This window comes from Lissotriton vulgaris, chromosome 3_1 (assembly GCF_964263255.1).
Source record: "Lissotriton vulgaris chromosome 3_1, aLisVul1.2, whole genome shotgun sequence".
Classification (NCBI taxonomy): domain Eukaryota; kingdom Metazoa; phylum Chordata; class Amphibia; order Caudata; family Salamandridae; genus Lissotriton; species Lissotriton vulgaris.
In genome coordinates this window covers 1,784,838,725-1,784,861,166 of record NC_141689.1, presented here as the reverse complement: position 1 = coordinate 1,784,861,166, position 22,442 = coordinate 1,784,838,725, and the positions used below count along the sequence as shown (strand labels likewise).

Sequence of the window (22,442 nt, the reverse complement as noted above, 5' to 3'; positions counted from 1 at the left end):
TGCACTTCACACGTGCATCCGAGCGGCTGTCCCTTAACGGTCTTGAGCACCTGTACAACCTCCCCTCTCCTTGAGATGGGCGGAGAGAGCCAGGGAGCAGCGAGCACAGACTGGCTGGCAGCGCCTCGACGCCTCTGGATCTGCATTTTAAACCCACGCTGCATCGAGCCCAGGCTTGCAGTGGGCTCCTCTGAACACTAACGTCACTTCGCGCTCGCGTCCTTCACCAGTTCCTTCTGTTTGGGATCGTTTATCTTCTCTTTTATTCTTTATTAACCACAGTGAATCCGGTGCACGTGAAGCGGACATGATGAAAAACAAACTAAACTGCATGGCTAACTTCTTTGGGTAGTTGCAAAGAAACTCTGTCTTAACTCAAAGCGCAGTGAAGAAACTATTGCTAATTTCAGATCAAAGTGCAATTTTACAAGTGCGGAGGATCAGGGGCGAGAGGACACCAGTGCAGTGAGTGGCACGGTCTCTTGTCCGAGTAACGTTTCTTTGGCGATTTCTACACCACTACAGGACCAGGAGAATCAGCGTGGGTTTTAACGTACTGGTTTGCATCTTGTGCGGGGATGCTGCACGCCAAACTCCCTGGACACGCTTCTCTGCCTTCAGGGCGCTGAAGATCAACGCTGAGCAAACGTCGCTCTCTACACTCGGTCCCTGATGCAGTCTCTGAACATTACGCCGGAACAGTTCGCCCGCCTTCTGCGGGACAACAACGTGACGCGGAGGGAGTTCATCGAGCGCTTCCAGCTGGAGCCGCTGGTCTACATCCCGGAGCTGCCTCCGCGCACCAAGCTCGCCTTCGTGCTGCTCTGCGCGCTCATCTTCGCGCTCGCGCTCTTTGGCAACACCTTGGTGCTGTACGTGGTGACCCGCAGCAAGGCCATGCGTACCGTCACCAACATCTTCATCTGCTCGCTGGCGCTCAGCGACCTACTCATCGCCTTCTTCTGCGTGCCCGTGACCCTGCTGCAGAACATCTCATCCAATTGGCTGGGGGGTAAGTAGCGGGCTGCTTGTCCGGCGGTTCTCCCTTTTGATTTGTCCTGTGCCAGAACAACGAGTTCTCCAAACCAATGAAGGGCCCCTTTTTGAAAATCCAAACACAAAGGAAACTCAGCAGTTCATCGAACCTGCCACTCCCTTATTCCCATATGTAATGGGACACGTTTCCAAGAGCAGTTCAATATTAGAGTTATCAATTTGCAACTTGTTCCCACCACACGACTGATGTTGCAACATGGACCCCTGCTCAGATTCAATGGCGCACCCGTATTTTTATTACGTTTGCTTCATTTTGCTACAGCAGTTAAGGTATATGCAGCACGATAATTCTTTGAACAGGGTCAATGTTTATAAAAACACTCCAAGTAATTTCAAAGTACTGGGGTCAGTGACGAAGCTTTTTTTGTAGCCTATTATCAGTGCGTAATTGTAAAAATTATTAATTGTAAGTAGACCGCTGCAGCTTGCACCACCCATTGCCCCTGCCACTACTGCCAATGACACTATCAACACAACTACTACTGACCACCACACTCCTACATGTTTGACAATTCAGACTGTTCCATGTCCCCATCAATATAAGGATGTCATGGGCAGCAGTCATTTAAATGTATATTGAATCAATAATAGGGTGACCAGATTCTCAAAACAAAAAACTGGGACAGTTCATAGACATATATGTAGGACTACAGTTTGCAGTAACCGTCCGCAGATCCATTGGTAGCCGGTAATTACAGGCCAATATCATTGCTGCCTTTCTTCTCCAAGGTTTTGGTGAAATATGTGAATACAGTCACCACGGAATATGTGGAGGATAACCATCTACTTCACCTGAGTCAGTCGGGTTTCAGAGCAAACTTCAGTACCAAAACTATTAAAGCAACACTAGACAAAGGTGGTAATGCGGTGACTGGTATTGCTAGATCTTTCAGCGGCCTTCGATACAATGCCCCACGACCGACTCCTGCGAAGACTCCAGGAGTGTGGCATTGGTGGCATGATATTCAGGTGGTTTCGCTCCTTTTTAAGTGGCTGACAGCAAACAATTTTCGGCTCCAACCCCCTATGGGTTCCACAGTGCTCGATTCTGAGCCCAACACTTTTTAACTTGTACATGGCCCCCTTGCACTCCTAGCTGAGAATACGGCGCAAAAATAGTATTATACCCCGATGACACACAATTGTTTTTCTCCTGTGATAAGGGTGCCGACTTTGGAGACAGTGAGATAAATATGTGCCTGACTGGGGAGTTTTCCTGCTTAGACTAAACCAATTCAAGTGTAATCTGGAAAAGTCAGAGATTATTTTCTTCGGCTCTAATCCTTGCAAAGCATGGCACCAATGGTGGCCACAAGATATGCCCCCCCCCTGTAACATCATTAAGCACTGTGAATAATCTTGGGGTCTAGCTGGACGCTGGCCTGTCCATGAATGTTCAGATTCAAACTGTGGCTGTTGCCTGCTTTGGGCTATTGAAAGTCTTGAAGAATTTCCTTCCCCTGCTCCTGGTCTCACACAGAAAGACTGTAGTCCAGGCCTTGATCGTATCAAGGCTGGACTACATCAATGCCCTGTACCTGGGCCTCCCTGACTATCTGCTAGGTCGCCTGCAGATGGTCCAGAATGCGGCAGCCAGAGCTATTCTCATGGTTGGCCCCAGGGTGCAAATGACTCCCCACTTGATATCCTTGCACTGGCTACCGGTCCGGCAATGGATCCTTTTCAAAGCTCTAGTCCTGGTCTTTAAGGCCCTTCATAATACAGGGGCCCCTTACATCAGGAAAAGGATTCAGCACAATGTCCACAACAGACTCTGAGGTCCTCAGTACAGCTCCTGACGACCATCTCAAAGTTTTCCCGCTCCCCTATGGGTGGCTGATCCTTTCAAGTGGTGGCATCTCGACTATGGAATAGCTTGCCACTCTCTCCTGGACAGGTGCAGGATCTCCTCGCCTTTAGGAGGAAATTAAAAACCTGGCTATTCCAACATTAGATCTGGGCCTACCTGCTTGGTGTGCTTTCTGTCTGTCTCGTGGTCTTTTCAGCGCCGGGACACTCTGTGGAGTTGCTGTTTGCTTTATAAGTACCTAGTTACATTACAGTTACATTACATAAAAGTAGTGTGTTAGCTGTCATAGACATAAAAAAGGACTACAATGAGAGCTGCCTCTACAGACACAGATGAAGAATTACAGACAAAAAATCAGATGTATTACACAGACAGCAATGGATTTTTAAGCTAACAGCGTGTGCTTTACAGGATGTTGGGTTTTTGCTCGAGCAATGCCAAGAATGGCCTCCAAACAAGTAACTTGCAAAAATGGCAAAGAAGCTTGCCCCATGCCAGAAGTTCAGCAGGGAAGAAGGACGAGAAAGGGATACAAAATGCACTACTATGCAGGAAGGGCTTTGGAAGGAAGGGCCTGTCTTTGCCTCAGAGATGAGGTAAGGGCTGAGGTGAAGGCCTCTCTGTGCCTCTGAGGTGTGGGATGGGCTGTGACTAGAGGCCTTTCTCTGCCTCTCAGATGAGGGCGGGGGACGGGGACTGTGACCTTTCTCAGGTACAGGGCTAACTCTAAAATAGATGCGTATGTTACTGGTGATATCCACTCTGTTCAGGCTTCTGTCAAACATAAGTGTCTCCGGTTGAGCAGCTTTAAAAATACCTCTAGACACTGTGTATGCATCCATTCTCTGCTTTGATAAAACCCATGACATCATTGTGCTTAAAAATATTTCCCTAAGTGCATTTTGAGGAGTGCCTTTCTTCAGGGAGCAGTTACTGTTCAATTAAAAGCCAGCATTTCTGGTCGTCTGGTAGAACAGTCCAGTGCCTAGCTTCCTTCTAGGTAGGTGGTCCGAGTCGTGCAGAGAAGGGTACTAGAGCACTGAAGTGTTGTAGGTCACAGTAAGCAGAGGTTGCCTCTGACCCTTTGTATTTCACCCAACCATGTCCCATGAGACAACTGCACCCGCAGACGTCTCACCTCTTCTACGTCACATAGGGCCTTCAGATGTAGTAAAATAACTTGACCTCATCACCACTTGCGCACATCACCCGACAATTACCCCCTAGACTCTCTTCAACCACTCATGCGCCTTGTGCCTTTCCAGTGCTCCCAAACAGGGAAGCGCACTGAAGTCCCACACAGCACTCTACAAAGACCAGGTGACATGACAGAAGTATCCAGGGTTTAAGTGGAGGGGTGTGGCCGAAGTAATAAGGGCATGGCTTAAAACACATAAGCTAAATAATCTATGCTTAGCATAGTGTCCAGCCCAAAACATTTGCTGCTTCTGTCATTGTATTCAGATAATAATACAACATGTATCATTACACCTACTACAAGCCAGGACTATTAGCTTTGTCAGTTGTTGTTAGCTGCATAAGATAAATAAGCATCAACTTTGGCTTCTTGGTATATAACATTGAAAATGCTTCCGTTCTGGAATGTAGAGAATGTGAAAGAACTATAACGGGTCTCTTTGCAGGCAGTGAAGGGTGGTATTACTGCAGCGGTAAGATTTTTTTTTTCATCCTGAGCCAATAATGAAGAGCTCGATAGAGACCCGTCTTAGCACCTGTGCAAAGTAAGCAGAGAAATGTCCCGCTTTTTAAATTAGTGTCTATGTGCGAGACACTGTTTAAAAACCAGGACATTTCTCAGTTTAACCCGGGCACTGCACAAAAACCGGGACATTTCAGTAATTTGGAACAAAGTGTCGGGACACCGGGAAACTGCTCCGAAAAACGGGACCGTCCGCGGAAAACCGGGACGTCTGGTCACCCTACTAATAAATAACTGCTGATGTGCTCATCTCTAAATTAGATAAACAGTGCCACCATTTGACAAACTGTCATAAGGGATAGATGTTGACAATTAAGTGCTGTTGTCAAGCACCAAAAACCAGCAGCTCAAATTAGGCACTGATATAAGTGGAACTCGAACAGGTTTAATAGCTAGACCTGTGACCATTAGTATTCTCATAAGACATGCAGGGCAATTCTTTTCTTTTAAAGATTTTTTATGCTTTGTTGAATATTTATTGTAGATTCCTGGTAAGGTTGCAATATTTCTAAAGGGAAAGAACTAGTGCTTCTTGGTATAGATATATTAATTTTAATGTGAGAGCACTAGCGCTTCTTGGCATGGATCTAATACTTTTAATGGGAGAGTACTAGCACTAATTGCAGGAAGCAAAACTGTTAATGCAAGAGTACTATCGCCTTGTCAGGGAAGTGAAACTGTTATTGGGGGATTACCAGCAATTCTTGCAAGACGTAATATTTTTAAGGGAGAGTTTTAGCACTTCTTGACTAGAGTGTAATCATTTTAATATGTGAGTACTAAAACATTTTTAATACTGCCCGTGGGAGAGTACCTACACTTAGCAGCAGGATCTGCAACTGGAGATGACCAGTAATACTTAGCAGGAATACAGTTTTTGTGATTTTACTTCATGTTCATTTAGCTTTCACTGATGCTTTGCCTACTGTACTACATATTGTGTGATTTAGGTCTGCTCTTTGTTCATGATTGGATTGATTAATTGATTGATTGATATCTATTCACATTCACTGCTCCTAATTCAATAGTTTCCCTCCCTTTTCTGGTGTTTGTCCCACTTCTGCGGCATTTCTGTTTTACATTTCCTTTTGATTGACTTCCTTGTACTGGTGACATCAGGGAACGTTTTTTTCTTTATTTTATAGTTCCTAATTTAACACTCAATAGGACTGTATGATCCAGTATCCAATTGTTTACCCAGCTCATGGACATTAGCAACTGATCTCTCCGCAGCCAATCAGAATTTTCTTTCCCGGTTGAGACAGCACTTTTTGTTCCTTTTTAGCTCTCAGTCAAACAGCTCGTGTGATGTCCCAAAGAGACATGTTGTGTTTAATATGTGGGCTTTAGCCCACCCACAGGCTTCCCATTTGCTTGTTCTACCATCTGTCTCATTCTTTGCCACTAGTTGTCCCTGGTATGCATGGTCATGGCTGTTTGTGTATCAAAAAAGGGAGGGACAAGGGGCTCCTAAAGGTCCAGCATACAAGCCCCCAGGGGATCACACACGCTGAAATGGTATGCTGTTCCTGGAAGAGAAAAGAAAAGAGAGGAAGAGGCTGGGTTGGTCCATTACCCTGACCTTATGGTAGAGACAGGGTGTCTTCAAACACAAAAGATCTGGCAATCTCAGGCACCCTCATGCTGACTGACTATCTTTTTCTTCCGTTAAAAAAATATTAGATAGATGGGCACAGAGTATTAGGTTAGATTGTATAATTGAGCAGCTGAGTTTGGGTGGAGATAAGAGTATCCCCCTATACCAATCCTATGCAAAAAATATACGAGGGTGACTAACATTGTCAGGTCTTTTGTGTTTGAATATATGATGATTGGATGGTGATCTGTCACATATTTTCCCACTTTAGCTCCTGGTTGAAAGAATAGAGACAAGATGTCTCCCAATTTGGGAAATGGGGCCCTCACACACCCAGCTTGGTGTCATGCTTCATCATAGGGCATGCTCCTCACCAGGCCAGCGCTGCAATGCCTGACGGGATATCTTTTCATCCCAGGCCGTTGTGTGCAGTGTGGGTATGGGGCCTTGTGGTGTAGATGTGAGTGACAAGTGTGAAGGAATGATGTGGGGAAGGCTAAAATGGGGTTCAGTGGTGCACCAAATCCAATTTAATCAGCGAGCCCACTGGTCCCAAATTAAAACAACAAAGATGAGCCACTGCTGAGGTAATATCCAGTAGTGGCTATGAAGTGGAGGTCAACATGTTTCCTGCCTAGTGTGTCTTGAGATCACATGGCAATTCTTCAGGACCAATATATGTATACTATCTACACAATGGTTGGTTCAATCTTAGTATCTATCACCTGTGAATGAAGCACTTCAATCAACTTAGCCATGGGGTACATTATTAGTAGGTCAACCTAAAGAAAATGTTAAAACACATGATTTACAACAGAATAAATGGTAATCGTCAAATTTGCAATAAAAAATAGCGTCTTCATAAATTCATGCTCAGATAGCAATACGGATATGTGGTGGTAGTGTTTCTCTAGCAGAGAAAACGTCCGCACATACAAGTAATACAGTTCTCAAAGCACGTATACGTGTAATATAAATTATATACAATTATTTGTATGAGGTGCACTATTGTCCTGTTATACACCCACCACCAGGGGTGTCGAACTAGCAAAAATTGCTAATATTAAGAACCAAAGAGAAAAACAGGTCTATCAAGCACTCTCAAAATGATGTAGTATTCCAAATGATTATTATTGTCATTCACAAGTTTTAAGGTTAGAGTTCATTGACAGGAAATGGACTTCCAAAATACGGATCCAGACCAGATGTTAGACTTCAAATCTTTAGTTCATATACATTAAAGGTATTTCCAGCTTGTCCTGCCGACACGTGTTTCGTCTCATGGAGACTTTTTCAAGGCAAAAAGGAAATTGCGCATTGATGTTGAAAAACACGAATCTTGTTTCCCAATGTAGATGAAATCGAGTTCTAAAGTCACACAGGCAATATGAATCCAAAAAAAGGTTTTCAAAGGGACGCAATCCTTATAATCTTTGTCACTTGATCCTATTGGTGTAGAGCATGAAACGATGTCCAAAGTAATTGTTCAATGTTTAAGATAGTAGACTTAATTAATTCAAAGGTCTTGCTGCGTGGAGGTGGATTAGTTATTCTTAAGTTCGTAGGAGGACCATGATAAGTCACTCCTTTAGTGCATCGTAACGTGAAAACCTCCACTGTTGTCAGCTCTTAAATTAAAAATAGCGTCTTCATAACTTCATGCTCAGATAGGTTAGTGGAACTTGTAAGTGGTACTTAGTGAAGAAAGAAAGGAGGCATGGTGGCACACATGAGGTACATTCAAAGACATAACTGAGAGTGGTGGTAAAACAACCATCGTGATATGTATATAGTAAAAACACTCACCCCATTAGAGCGATAACCTGGCTCCATTAAAGCACAGGCGCAGGGTACATTAATTCTATTCACATCCTGGTTGCAGTAGTACAGTAAGAGAAAAGACGGGGAAAAGTCAATTAAAAGGAAGGTAGAGGTTATCGGCAGCCAGTCCATGTAAGTAGGGAATGCCCAGAATGGATGTAGGCCACGAAGGCACTTAGCGGCATCTGGATTGAATAATGGTAAGAAAGTACCCACTGTTCAGCAGTGGCTGTCTCACCTGGAACCTACCCGCACTCCGCCAGATCGGAAGAGTGGAGATGGGGTTGCTAGACCGCAATAAATACATTCAATAGGCACGAGATATGTGCGGGTCCCAGGGGTGACCGGAAGACGCCTGGTCACAAGGGGCGGGGCACTACGAGCATCAGAGCGCCACAGCTATGCTCATTGTCGGCAGGCGCCATGCTGAGTGAGGGGAACGTGGCCAGAGGGCCATCAGAAAAAAAGGGGTTGCAGTCAGTTTTGAGGCAAATAGAAAGTGCATTGATGAATGCACGGAAATCTACAGTATAGAGTAGATTTAAGCATGTCACCTGAAGTGGGAAATATTAAAGGAGACCCAGTTTAATATGGTGCAATAAATGATAATGGCAAAGCTCACAGGGTATGGGGCAAATGCGACTGCACCTATCCCCTAAATGGGTTACAGTAATTTGTTTAGGTGCCAAGACCTGAGACGCAATACTCCTACGTCTCCTATGTGTGAGACGTTGGCCTGGTTCTAGTGAACATCTTGCACCAGTCCAAACAACCCTTATGGTGATGGTTGTGAAGTCAACCTTATAGACCAGCTATCCTAGAGGTAGTGTGGACAGACAGTCTTAGGCTAAAAGACTCTTGAGGGTGTGTAAAGCCAGCTGTTTTATCATATGTAACTCCTTGAATATCAAATGAAAGGACACCACACAGGATATATATAAAATATATATGTATTTATTCACTAACACACTCCTCTGAACTCTTTATGGAGATCAGAGGCATAAACACATAACCAGTTACACTTAGAAATACTTTAAATAGCACAATTTACAGTTAGGCCCTAGGGGCGCGTCAAACCATATACTAAGTAAGTGGTATAAGAACCACAACTTGGGAAAGGAGAAGGCCTAGGGCCCAGGGAATTGCTGGGGCTACACTATCTGACCCATAGATTAGGAGTGGGAGGCCCACAGGTGGTGCGTGCAAAGTCAGTACTCTCACGCGAGAGTCAAAAGAAAGACAATAGGAACGTAAAAGGTAAGTAAATGAAGATTTAGGACACTTCCGGTCTAGTTAGAAGGATACAACTAAAAAACTAGACACTTGGATAGTCAATACCCTTGAGAGCACTGAAGTACTCGCGTTACCTCACCCACAGGAAGCGGGTGCATAGGTGTGAAGATGTGTCGGGTTTCCCCGTTGAAGTCTATGGAGCCTATGAAGAAAGATGCTGCAGGTGGATCGAGGATGAAGAGGACCTGAAAGCAGAGGGGAAAGAGTTCAGGTCACTAGCCAGTGACCGGGTAGAACCAGGGAAGGAACTAGACGTCATCGAGGAGCAATCAGGTGCTGGGGTGAAGCTTGTCGTTGCAGCTATACAGACCAGGAGGCGTCGAGGATGACCAGGTGCTGGAGAGGAGCTGTCCCACAAAGGATCTCGCAGATGGAGGGGTCGGCTTCAAGATCAGAGCCAACAAGCCTAAGCAAAGGCAACCCACACAGGATACACAAGGAGCTTCTGGTGCAGACCAGGAGACTCTGAGGCACTTCACCTTTTCAGGGAAGCAAGTGCCAGTCTGGGGCAACCAGACCAGTGGTGGAGTTTTAAAAAGGATCATCACCAGCGGCTACTAGCCAACGGGCCAGCAACCGGACAACGCGCCGATGAGAACACAGGCAGAAGGGCCCCATGCAGATCTCGTGAAGTGTGGAGGGCTGGTCTTCGGTGCAGGTAGAGCTCAGTGTCTGGGTATCTTAGTCCCCAGGGCACAGCTTCAAGGAAGCCTCAGGAGCTGCGCTGTTAGCAAGTTGTCGACTTTTCAAGTTACCTGCTTCCAAGGGTCCCGACGCCTTCCACCGTGCTCAGCTGTGCTGGAGTCGTGCACTGGGGTTAGAGGGATCCGGGAGTTGAGGTCTTGTCAGGCTCTGTGCTCCGTTTCCGGCGGGAACAGGGACAAAGCAAGACGTCGAGTTGCTGGATGGTGCCTGGTTTCCCAGGGTAGTCACTCCATGGCCACAAGGGAGATTCTTCAGTCGTCAGCTTGGATGAATCTCGAAGGGTCCAGAGTTTCGTCTTCAGTCGATTCCAGGGTTAATCTAATCTCTCCTGGGTCAGCTCCTACCTTTATACAACTAAAGGGGGCTGGTTTGCTCACTATGTCCCTCCTATGGGTGGGACCAGGAAGGGGGGTGGTTACACCCCCTTTCCTTTGTCCAGTTCGCGCCAGAGCCGGGGCTGGAGTGCCCCAGCAACCAGTTTGAACTGGGGTATGCATGAAGCACCTAGTGTGCCTCAGGCAGTGTCTCAATCTATTCAGCCCTCCCTGTCCCAATGCACATCCTCCTGTCTGGGGTGGTGCTCACACGTCCCCAAGCAGGAAACCTATTGTCCAAACCTCCGTGACTGGAAGGACTCCCAGCAGCAGGAACTCGGACTTGTGTCTGTGGCAGCAGCATCCATTTTGTGATGTTGGGGCTCTGGTTAACTTTAACCTGGATAGTCAGAACTAACATGTCTTCTCCCTCTATAAGGGTGGACTGCTACCCCCATCACCAGAATTGGCGAGGGGGTAGTATTCCAAAGTGTATGACACCTTACACGACATGTTTTGATAAAGCCAAACCAAAGTTAGCATTAACAGCGAGGATTATAATGCACTTAGGAGTATATGGTATGGCAACATCATAGAACAGCTATAAGGACATGGTTACGAAAGCTGCAGACAGGCTCAGTTCATGCTAGAGCACCATCTCACACATAACCAAGCACTCTGCCTTTAGGATTGTTAAGGCCTGCCATAGGAGTGATTTATAGGTTACTATGTGTCTATATGTAAGTAGGTATAGGAATACTACACCTAAGCAAGGGGTGGTTACACGACCTTGCCCCAGCTGAGTGATCAGCCAGTTGTGTCTGTTTGAGTGGCCAGCCACGGGGTGGCATAATACATGCTGCAGCCCCATGTAGGCCTTTGTTACACCTATGCCCTGAGTACCTATGGTACACTTCTACAGGGGCTGACAAGGTGAACCAATTACCAAATTGTGGATGTATATAGAGTACATGGTGAATTTAGAGAGAGTGCATCTGGGCTGTGGTTCTGATTAGCAGGCCCACAGCCACATCTAAGTCGAAAAACAGTAAAGCAAAAGAAAAAAGTGGGGGTGACCATAGGAAGCAGACCCTAGTCTCCTACACTATGGAACACTCCACAAAAACAATAATTAGCAACAGTGATCTGGCACTCCACTCAATGATACATATGTTTGTAAAAAAACAATTTTCAGAAACAAATCAGCAGGTCGTTGTATACCTTCTTTATTAAAGGTTCTTTTTTTAAGAACTGACACGAAGTAGCCAACGTGTTTCGTCCTTACGGACGTTTTCAGGGCCAAATTATTCTTGTACACGAAATATGGGCTAAACTTGCACAGCCTAGTACTGTAATGGTGTTGTTTTACAGGTTGTGATAGGTATAAATACCATACCTGTAACATTGATGGACGATACTTTTGAGTTTACCACCATAGTGCACAGCATTTGTCATTACATCCTTTCTACCGAGGGAGCTATTGAAAGCGATTGTCACTTTGTACTTTCCACGCCTTTTATCGTTTGAGAGAAAAAAAATTCCACTTAGAGATCAGAGAAGTACGTTACAAGAATAATTTGGTCCTGAAGAAGTCCATAAGGACGAAACGTGTTGGTTACTTCGTGACAATTCTTAAAAAAAGAAGAACCTTGAATAAATAAGTTATACAACGACCTGATGATTTGTTTCTGAAAATGTGTTTTTTACAAACATATGTATCATTGAGTGGAGTGCCGGATCACTATTTACTAATTAATATAGTGCAATATATGTCCAGAGTACCTCATATTAAAGGAAATTAAAAAGGGAGATAAGGGCACAATTATGGTGAGATTGCCCAAGATACATAAAAAAAGGCTACTAAATGTTGCCCAGTTGACAAAACCCCACTATGCACCCTTGGGGAACATGAGGATGGGTCGCTAGTAACACAGTATAATTTTCCCGATTCATGCCCTTATATAGGTATAACTCACCTTGTCCTTATATAGGCATAGAAATCATAACCATATTTAGACATAGCCCATGCAGTCCAAATAAAGGCATGGATACATTCACTAGTTCCTAAAATCCACAACGATTTCTTGGAAAACTCGGCTTCAGCAGTCAGGGACTTCCCCTTGCTTGAATATTGATTTGTCCGAGAACTCATGGAGTTTTCAAAGAGCTGAGACGCTTTGATGACGTTATTATGTCCAACTTTACGTTAAACTTGGCACCTTCAAGGTATAAATATGCCCACACACAGTGGTTTGGAGCAGTTCCACTATTTACTTGCCCGACGCAGCTCGCTACAGCAAGTGCCGAAGGAAGCCAACCCTCCAGCAGCCGCACTGAGAGAGATGCTGTCTTTTCTCCTGCCGAGAAATCCAGCTCCAGTGTTTCCAAGCTCCCCTTGCGGGGTGTTGGGAAATCAAGTCCTGAGACCGAGAGATACCAGACCTCCTTCCTTCTAGACCAAGGTACGGAGCTGATTAGACCCTAAGAAAAATCTTGGATAGATTCTTGGCAAAAGAATACTAAACTTAAGCTACACTGCACTTACTCCTTCCCTCGTACTAGACTTAGGTTAGGTATATCGGGGGAGGCATATTTTAGAAGCACCAGTTGAGTACTTTTAGTCTTTTTTTATTTATGTATGTATTTTATGGCTTAGAAACCATACCCTGCTTTTACAGTATTATTTTATAATATCTTCTTGCTATATGCATTATAATTTACAGCCAGTATTACGATTGTAGCAGTTCAATTCTTCTGCATGAGAAAGAAGACTGTTCAATAAATACTTTTATTGAAAACACCTGTCTCTCTATTTCTCTGCACCTCTGAGGAAACGAAGCATGCATGAATGGCTGAGTGAAATACCTATCTATTGTTTCCACGACTCTGAAGATAAGTTTTATCTTGGCAAACAAAGTTGTCATGTTTATGCGGTTGTCAGAAACTAATCCCTTCTTGTTTATTCGAGAAAGTTTCTAGTGACCTCTGAGCTAGCTGGCACTCACAATTAAGTCTAATATATTCGATAGAGACCTAGTAGACATAAGTCCTACATCAAATCTATACGATATATTATTCCAATGCGCAGAGCCTATTAGGAATATAGGAACTACACTACATGGTGCCCAACGTTTGGTAAGGCACTAATTTAACGCTAGATACTAGAGTAACTCAGTCATGCTTTTCACAGAGGCCCCCATTTTTCCCCATAAAATACTCCAATAGACTTCTGGAGTAGGTTAAAGGATAAAATATCCGCCATTACTGAGTAGGACTAAAATCCTATTTATTATTTTTTGGTTTGTTCAACATTGAAGGGTACAGTGTTCCAAAATATTGTGCAGCTTATCTTTGTTTCCTTGAAACTTGCTCTGCAAAGTTTCAGTCAACAAAATGTCAACTAGTGACGAAAAAAATGGTGGAGATGCAGTAAATGCAAACCTTACAGGTTTCCAAGAAACTGATGCAGATCCTATAATCATTCCAGAAAACGTACGGAAAACCATCGCTATAAAGCTTATACAAAATCGCCTATCATCAAGAGGTGGTAGGGTAATTTTTGTCATAGAGGCACATTAATATCGGCAGACAGAGGTATTCTATTTATGGATTATCTACCCTGAAGCAAATTACAAGAACACATGTGCTCCACTTCTATAAGATAGAGGAACCTCCAGCGGAATACACTCCTTTCGAGGAGATTGAATTTCCATTAACTTACCAAGAGCATCAGCTCTGGTTTAAAGGCGCCCTACAACATCAAAATCACATTACCAGGCTTGGTCCACTAGGTAGACCAGGAGCAACATGGCCGGTATTAGCCAGCTATACACCACATCCTGACATTGAAAGAATGTCAAGTGAAGAACTATTAGCTCAGCTAAAACAACAAATTAAAATACATAGACAATTGGTTCAATATGTCATGCTGACTCTAACAGTTTAACCTGCTATAAGGATTCCACAGCACACCCCTCATCAGGGGAACACAAACAAAATGACAACACAGACTATACAATCGGTCATTGGTAAATTACCCACAAAAAGGGAACAAATTCCATTCTGGTTAGCTCAAAAAATTACTCAAATCAACGTAGTTTATTCCGATAGTACACCTCAAGAGAAACACAGGATTCTAACAATCTGTTTACCAATGGGGATCGCACCACACCTGGAGGACTGTGACACTTGGGGTACAGTCTTTGCTGCAATCTACACAAAAACACATGGTGTTCGGTCAATGGCGGTAGTATCAGACGTCCTGAAACAGATTCAAAATGAATACGGGGCAGAGCCTGCTTTAAATCTCAGTATGAAGTTACTGAAGGATTTCAAACAGGTCTCAGCTATAATATTAGCTAATATTAAAGGAGAAGCAGCATCCGTGGCAATCCGCCGAAAACTGAAAGAACGTGATGTAACTGAGCAACCGTATGAACTGGCCAGAATAATAGAAAAATCCTATAAAGAACTAGGTAGAGATAGTTTGGGTGGGAAACCAGTAAAGCCCGAACTAACAGAAAATCCTGAAAAAGTTTTTCTTAAAAACACACTCACCCCTCCTAAAAAGAAGTGGGAAAATATTAGACAGACATTTAAGCATGGGCGGAAAATCCGTTTCGCTCGCGGATTTTGCGGATTTTCGGTAAATTCGCAATCCCCGAGATTTGCGAATTTCCCGCAAAATCTGCAAATCCGCGAGCAGCGGATTTGCTCGCACTGTTCGCGTGAGTTCGCGGCTTCCCAGTTCAACCTCGCGCCCCGCAAATAAGCGCAAAATTGCAGAAATACGATCTTAGCAAAACTGAAACTACTTACCAGGTTCAAAAGTTCAGGCTCATCATTAGTAGCCATTTCCTGTAGTGCTTCCTGAGGGGCCCCTCCAGAGTTCAGTTGCCAGTTGCAACTATTATGTGACCCTGCTTTGAACCTCAGAATAGTTACACATATGCCACAAAGGTCCTGAATTACAGCTAAGGGAGACAAGCAGGAGCCAGGCTGGAAGTTAAAATCCATTAATCAGCCCCTAATTCATTATTGTCAGTTGGGGCAGGGCAGGTGTTGTAACTAATTTTGCAACAATGAAAGCACTTAGCAAGTGCAAAAGATCACTAATCAGGAAGCACTAAGGAAGCAGGTGCCAGCTAAAAAAATATTCTGTGACACATTAATCAGCCCCAAATTAATTCAGGTCACTTGAGGCAGGGAAGGTGTGCTTGCTTTGCCACAATAATGTACACTGACTGGACAACCAGAGGGTGCTGTGATGAAACAGAGGGTGGCATGGGTGGGCCAGAGGGTGGCATGAGTAGTCAGAGAGTGGCAGTGGTGACAGAGAGTGGCAGTGATGAAGAAGAGTGTCCCAAACAGGCTGGACACGTAGAAACAACAAGTTCGCGAAACTTGCGACCCGACAGGTAAGTTCGGGTTTGCGAAATTGTACAAAACCCTCGCGAACTGGCAGAAACCCACGCGAACACACAAAAAAAAATCCGCAAATTCGCGAGAATTCGCGGATTTTGCGAATTGCGAGTTCGCAAATCCGCAAAATTCGCGAAAGCGAGATTCGCAAAATTCGCCCATGCTTACAGACATTTCCTTAAGAGAAGCGTTCTCAATCCAGAGGTAGGTCTCCTCAAAAGGAGCCCTCTGAAAAGAGGTATAACCTCAGAAACAGGGATAATCTGAGAAAACCTGATAGATATCAAGCTACTGATACAAGTTCCTCTCGTACCTTTCAGACTTCCTCACAGAAATTGGAAAGAAGAGGACGATCAGAACACAAGGAAGAACGTGTGAAGTCCAAAGACGATCAACACGTTGCAAAACATAAGAAAACGCAATTCACCAAAATGAAGGGAGCAGGTCTAAAAATCAGACATGCCGAGGATCTTAACAGCCACAACTCAAGAACGGGAAGTGGGCCCAGACAATGCTGGACAACCCAGCAGAAGTTATCATAGCTCGCAAGATCCTGAAGGATCATCTGGAGACAGTGACTTGAATAAATACATTCAAGTTAAAACTGCCAACACCAGGGTTAGTGAACCCCATAAGTTATATGAAATAGCGATCAGGATAGATGGGGACATAACTAGAAAAATAAGAGCACTCTTTTGGGAGAAACTCTCTAAGAGTTATGAATTTCTTCTGGCTGAAAAAGACTGGCCACCTTAATTTGTCAAGGAGTGCCCACATGGCAAAGAGATCATTATGCCAGCCTTCTCAAATCATATTCCTATCCATAAAAAAGACACCTATGCCAGAAAATGGGCTCCAGCATTATATAAAAATCATGTGGGATGGGATGAGGACTCTCCTCACCATGAGATCCAGTTAAAAAATCTACCTACTGCTCAGAGGCAGTATCCAGTTAAGCAAGAAGCTAAAAAATAGGTCAGGGAGATCTTAGATCAACTTGAATACCAAGGGGTGATTGAAACAGGCACCTCGTCCATGAACAACCCTTTGTTTCCTGTTTCCAAACCGGACAATACTTATCGTCTAGTTTTGGACTACAGACATTTAAATTCTTGTTTCAAAACCCTTGCAGTACAAAATGCACACAGTGCAGCACTGATCAATAACATTGTGCGCAAAAAATATAAAACCACATTAGTTATGTTGATTTGTGATGATTTATTAATTCTTACGGTTTGCTGGACATGCAAACTGTGAACAGTGCACAGTACTTAGTAGGTTTTCCTGCTATTACTTTTATCTACTTCTCTGTTATATGGTTTGACAGCGGATACAGTACTGCAGCACACATTAAGTGATATACACTACATAAACAGTACATATATACATTATAAAATAGTGAGTGCACCTGCAAGGTTTCTCTTCATCGATCTGATGAAACCACATCATGTGGCCGATAATAAGTAGTAGGCCCAGTGGACTCCAAAGATGTAGCAGATGATCAAATCTTGCTACTATCCAAGAGGTTAAAACTGAGAGACTCATCCCCTTTGAAGAATCTGCAGTAAGAAAAGAAGGACTATGTAACAACTCCATGGAACTTGTGCCTCTTGAAACCCAAATAACAGTTCGCCAAGAAACTCCAGTCTACAATGATGTAGCATCTGACTATACTAATATGTCAAGGGACCAAGCAGCTCCAGCGATCTCAAATAATCCGGATACAATACTAACAATTGACAGAACTGCCTCTGGCTATTTCATCAATTTTGATAAATTTTCTGAGAATCCCAGTGAGCACGAAACAAAGCCAGCAAATAAGAATTTCAAGGAACAAGTAACAGAACTGCTTCACCAGCTTGCAAATACATATCTGGTTTCACTCTGGGTGGAATTTTGGATTGTGTTAGGTGTACTTTTTCTCTGATATGGCTCATTCTCGTTTTAAGTTTGGGAAAGGTGATAGATGGAAAATATAGTAAAATGGACACAGCAAGTAAGAACATCAACTTGCTCCTGAAGCCACACAAATCATCTCATCGTGAACAAAGAGACCTGTCAACAGTGAACATCACAGCCATTCCTATACCTGGTGGTATAGCATGGGACAAAACTGATTATGACATTTATGGTCCGGTAGAGCTGTTGAAGATTCTACACCAATTTAAGGTTTCCTTGAGTGACTTTGTTTCACCAAGCACTTTTTCTGATGATTGGGACTTTGAGACTGTTAATAACATGATGGCAGACTTAGAAATGAGAGGCGAAATTTACAAAACATGAATACTTAGAAGGTTCATCAGATTATGAACAAATGTATTGTTTTAATCATTATGGTCATCATTATTTGCACAAATGTGCAAACCCTAGAAATGTTTTTGCTTATAACCAATGGGAACATTGTCCAACAGCGCCAAAGGATAACTCAAAAACATTTTATGAAAAATTTCCATACTTCTCAGGTTTTAATGTCACAAATCCAGAAACATTTTACTTTAAAAATGTTAATAAAACAGGAATAAAAAGTATGTTGACTAATACTAAGCAAATTTATTCTGCGGCCTTTTATGCTCAATTGTCCACATTAGGGTTTGACTTTTGGAAAGACAATCTTGAGACAAAAAAATGTCTGGGGCTCAAAAGACTAGCAGGTGCAAGTTTTAGAAGCTTTATTCAGAGCATGCATCCTCCCAGAGCAAATATTGTTCTTAAATGAAACTGTTCAACAGACATCTTGTCTTGGCCTGGCTAAAATAAAAGACTTAAACAAACCATCTATGCCTAAGCCCACACCTGATAGTAATGGCACTGCAGATGAGAAGGTAGACGTGAAATACATTTTACAACAAAACAGAACTAATCCTGATTGGAAAAAATGGTTAATCTGTCCCACAGACACAAATAACTGTCAAGATAGATTCCTGAACAAGACACAAGAGTTTACAGTAACTAGGCCAGATCCAACATATGTCCAGAGACAACATCCAGGGATAATAACAACATACAGTGTAGGAAAACTGTGCCTTGAGTGGCTACAAAGATCTGCACTCCCAGATATAAAGCAACACTTAACTTTACTTAAAGATGGGGTTGATTTGAGAGATTTCTTACTAGGATCTCGTAAACCACGTCATAAACGTTTCATATACGCCTGCATATATGCTGCTTATAATGATGCATGGAAAGTCACGCAAATGGAAACTGCTGAATGAATACGAGAAATTGATCGTATTCATTTAGAGAAAGCCCTCTTTGTAGTTGACAATGGGTTCAATGTCATCCAGAATTTATTCTTTGGACATCATTGTATTCTCTGCCATAGACATAATGGAACAGGACTTGCTCATGTTACAACATGGACAGTCTCAATTGCGTTCTATAATGCTGCTCGGCTGGACGTTGCAAAATCTTTGTTCAGGCTATGTGCCTTGGCGTCTAATCAACACCACGTAATGTTTTACTGGATTTAACCTTACAGCTAACCAAATCTCTTTGGCACAGAGGGGAGCAGACTATACGGTGCTGAGCATAGAACAACTGGAAAGATTACCATTGACTGTTTCTGAGAAACCAGCAATAGAATGGATAAGACATGGCACAGTCACGATACCAGTGACGATTTTCCATTTTCAGTATTGCTTGAAACACATACCAGCAGGCCTCTATGAAAGGTTGGGTAAAGAATACATAAAGTCGACCTGGGATTTACCATAAACACACAAATGTTGGAGTGGGGGAAATGAGGTATTTCTTAGTGGTAAAAATTGCAAAAGCGCACTAAGCGGTACACTTTTATGTCAGGGTAATAATTTACATGGAGCCTGTGATGGTTCTTCGACCAACTTATCCAGCCACCTGCAAGGTTCTCCGGCAGCAGTGATAGATCCAATTTTTAGACAGCTTTCCAATAGGAGCTACATATGATGGTTGAGTGCGTTACAAGGGGAGTAAACGCATCCTTGAAATTGGGCACACGCATCAGGTTCGTCATGTGAAAGACAGACTCCATTGTTGGTTATGACAATCGATTATTTATTCAAAGATTTATCATATTCATTGGTTGCAAAAAGTTCCAGAATTCATGTATCCCAATGTTATTAGTTTGACCACAAGGAAATCATTGCTGACATTTTCAAAAAAATGTTCCGATGCATTTTGGGCAGGGAATGCCCTTTGTCAAGGAGCTCTGTGAACACAATAAAGACGCTTTTACCATTCAAAGCATAACACAGATGAACTTGCATTCACATTGGTTACATTTACTGGGGTGACGGAAACAGTATGTTGATTAGACGCCAAGGCACATAGCCTGAACGAAGATTTTGTAACGTCCAGCCGAGCAGCATTATAGAACGCAATTGAGACTGTCCATGTTGTAACATGAGCAAGTCCTGTTCCATTATGTCTATGGCAGAGGATACAATGATGTCCAAAGAATAAATTCTGGATGACATTGAACCCATTGTCAACTACAAAGAGGGCTTTCTCTAAATAAATACGATCAATTTCTCGTATTCATTCAGCAGTTTCCATTTGCGTAACTTTCCATGATTCATTATAAGCAGCATATATAGCGGCGTATATGAAACGTTTATGGCGTGGTTTACGAGATCCTAGTAATAAATCTCTCAAATCAACCCCATCTGTAAGTAAAGTTAAGTGTTGCTTTATATCTGAGAGTGCAGATCTTTGTAGCCACTCAAGGCACAGTTTTCCTACACTGTATGTTGTTATTATCCCTGGATGTTGTCTCTGGACATATGTTGGATCTGGCCTAGATCCTGTAAACTCTTGTGTCTTGTTCAAGAATCTATCTTGACAGTTATTTGTGTCTGTGGGCCAGATTAACATTTTTTTCCAATCAGGATTAGTTCTGTTTTGTTGTAAAAAAAAATTCACGTCTACCTTCTCATCTGTAGTGCCATTACTATCAGGTGTGGGCTTAGGTATAGATGGTTTGTTTAAGTCTTTTATTTTAGCCAGGCCAAAACAAGATGTCTGTTGAACAGTTTCATTTAAGAACAATATGAACAGAACAGTATGTTTCCTTCACCCAAGTAAAATGTAATCAATTTGAATGCAAGTTCATCTGTGTTATGCTTTGAATGGTAAAAGCGTCTTTATTATGTTCACAGAGCTCCTTGACAAAGGGCATTCCCTGCCCGAAATGCATCGGAACATTTTTTTGAAAATGTCAGCAATGATTTCCTTGTGGTCAAACTAATAACATTGGGATACATGAATTCTGGAACTTTTTGCAACCAATGAATATGATAAATCTTTGAATAAATAATCGATTGTCATAACCAACAATGGAGTCTGTGTTTAACATGGCGAACCTGATACGTGTGCCCAATTTCAAGGATGCGTTTACTCCCCTTGTAACGCACTCAACCAGTAATTAACCGCGACGTACATGGACGGTTACGTCACTTGTTGGAGCACCCAGAACTTAAATGAAAAATAGCCTATCTCGTTAGTGTGTCAGCCAGGGTCATTTGTTGTATGCAAGTATTGTTTCCTAAAACTAAGACAGACGGGGAGTTGCTGCTATGGCCTTCACTGAATATCTCTTCTATACGAATTGATATGTTAAGCAGAATGAAAGCCATTCTTTTACAAAAAACTGTGCCTCTGACCTCGTCCAGAGAGACGTATGATCTGCAAGTTGCAAGGTCCTCTGCGGAGATACATGCCCTATTATCAACAAACTGCCCCACACATTTCGCAGAAACGTTAGGCCATATCTTAAACATATCTGATACCAGTGGTATTGTACATGTATTTAAGACGATTTTTTCGGGACTGTTAGCACCGTTTGAAGCACTCCTAGGCATTTTTCCAAACTTTGTGCACTCTGTGTTCGGCGGCCTGCCTCTCATTTTGGGACTTGTAGCAGGGATACTATTTTTGTTCATTCTGCTCCGATATGGCAAGTCCAGTCACCAGCGATACCCAGATTACCATGGAGAACACTCTTCTGGCAATGCAGTATCGTGAGCGCATAACAGAGATTGTTGGCTTGCCTTGTTTGAGAAATCTGAATACCACGTGGTTCCTGTCATTCAGACCAATCTGGCAAGATTGCATCTTACCTGTTCTACGATGCCTGCTTTCCGGAGAGGAATGCGTGTTGGATATTTCTCTAACACTTTCATCAGCACTGCCAACAGATGTTGTCGCTTTGCTTAGTTCGGTAATGGCTCATGCACTGTGTTGTCCCCAGCGGCTTCCAATCCTGATGACAGCATTCATTGAGGTCTCACCAGAAATTCCAGCTGAGGGTGAGATACGTGTACCAACAAGCACACAGGTACCATCTACTGTGAACATTGCTAATGCGACTGACGCTGACGGCGATGCTTCTCATCTGTGTACAATTGATCTACTCAATAAAGTGGTTCAACTTTCACCTACTGTGGTAGACGATTTCTTTGCCAGCTTAGAAGATTTAATGTTTTCTCCTGACACCGAGAATAACTTTTGAAATTAGCACACAGCGTTCTATGAACTCTAAATTCGACCTTCGCTTTTTCAAAACAAAACTTCTAACTTTTGCAACTCTATTTTTCTACGATTTGATTTGACTTTTTCTAAAATTGAAGTTTTTTTCTTTTTGGCACAAAGTAATCTGCTTAAAGTAGAACTATTCTTAGAGAAGAAGAATTCTTTGAATACTTCCTAGAAACAATATTGACCTTATCG

General features: G+C 43.0%; 1 protein-coding gene across 1 annotated transcript in view; it reads left to right on the top strand.

Moving 5' to 3' along the window:
* Window positions 1–266: 266 nt before the first annotated feature.
* The window catches only part of QRFPR (pyroglutamylated RFamide peptide receptor), a 563,204-nt gene continuing 541,028 nt past the window's right edge, over window positions 267–22,442 (top strand). The window contains exon 1 of the mRNA XM_086963288.1: window positions 267–1,012. Coding sequence (XP_086819414.1) covers window positions 673–1,012 — 340 coding nt within the window. The 5' untranslated portion in view covers window positions 267–672. The remainder of the gene's footprint in view (window positions 1,013–22,442) is intronic.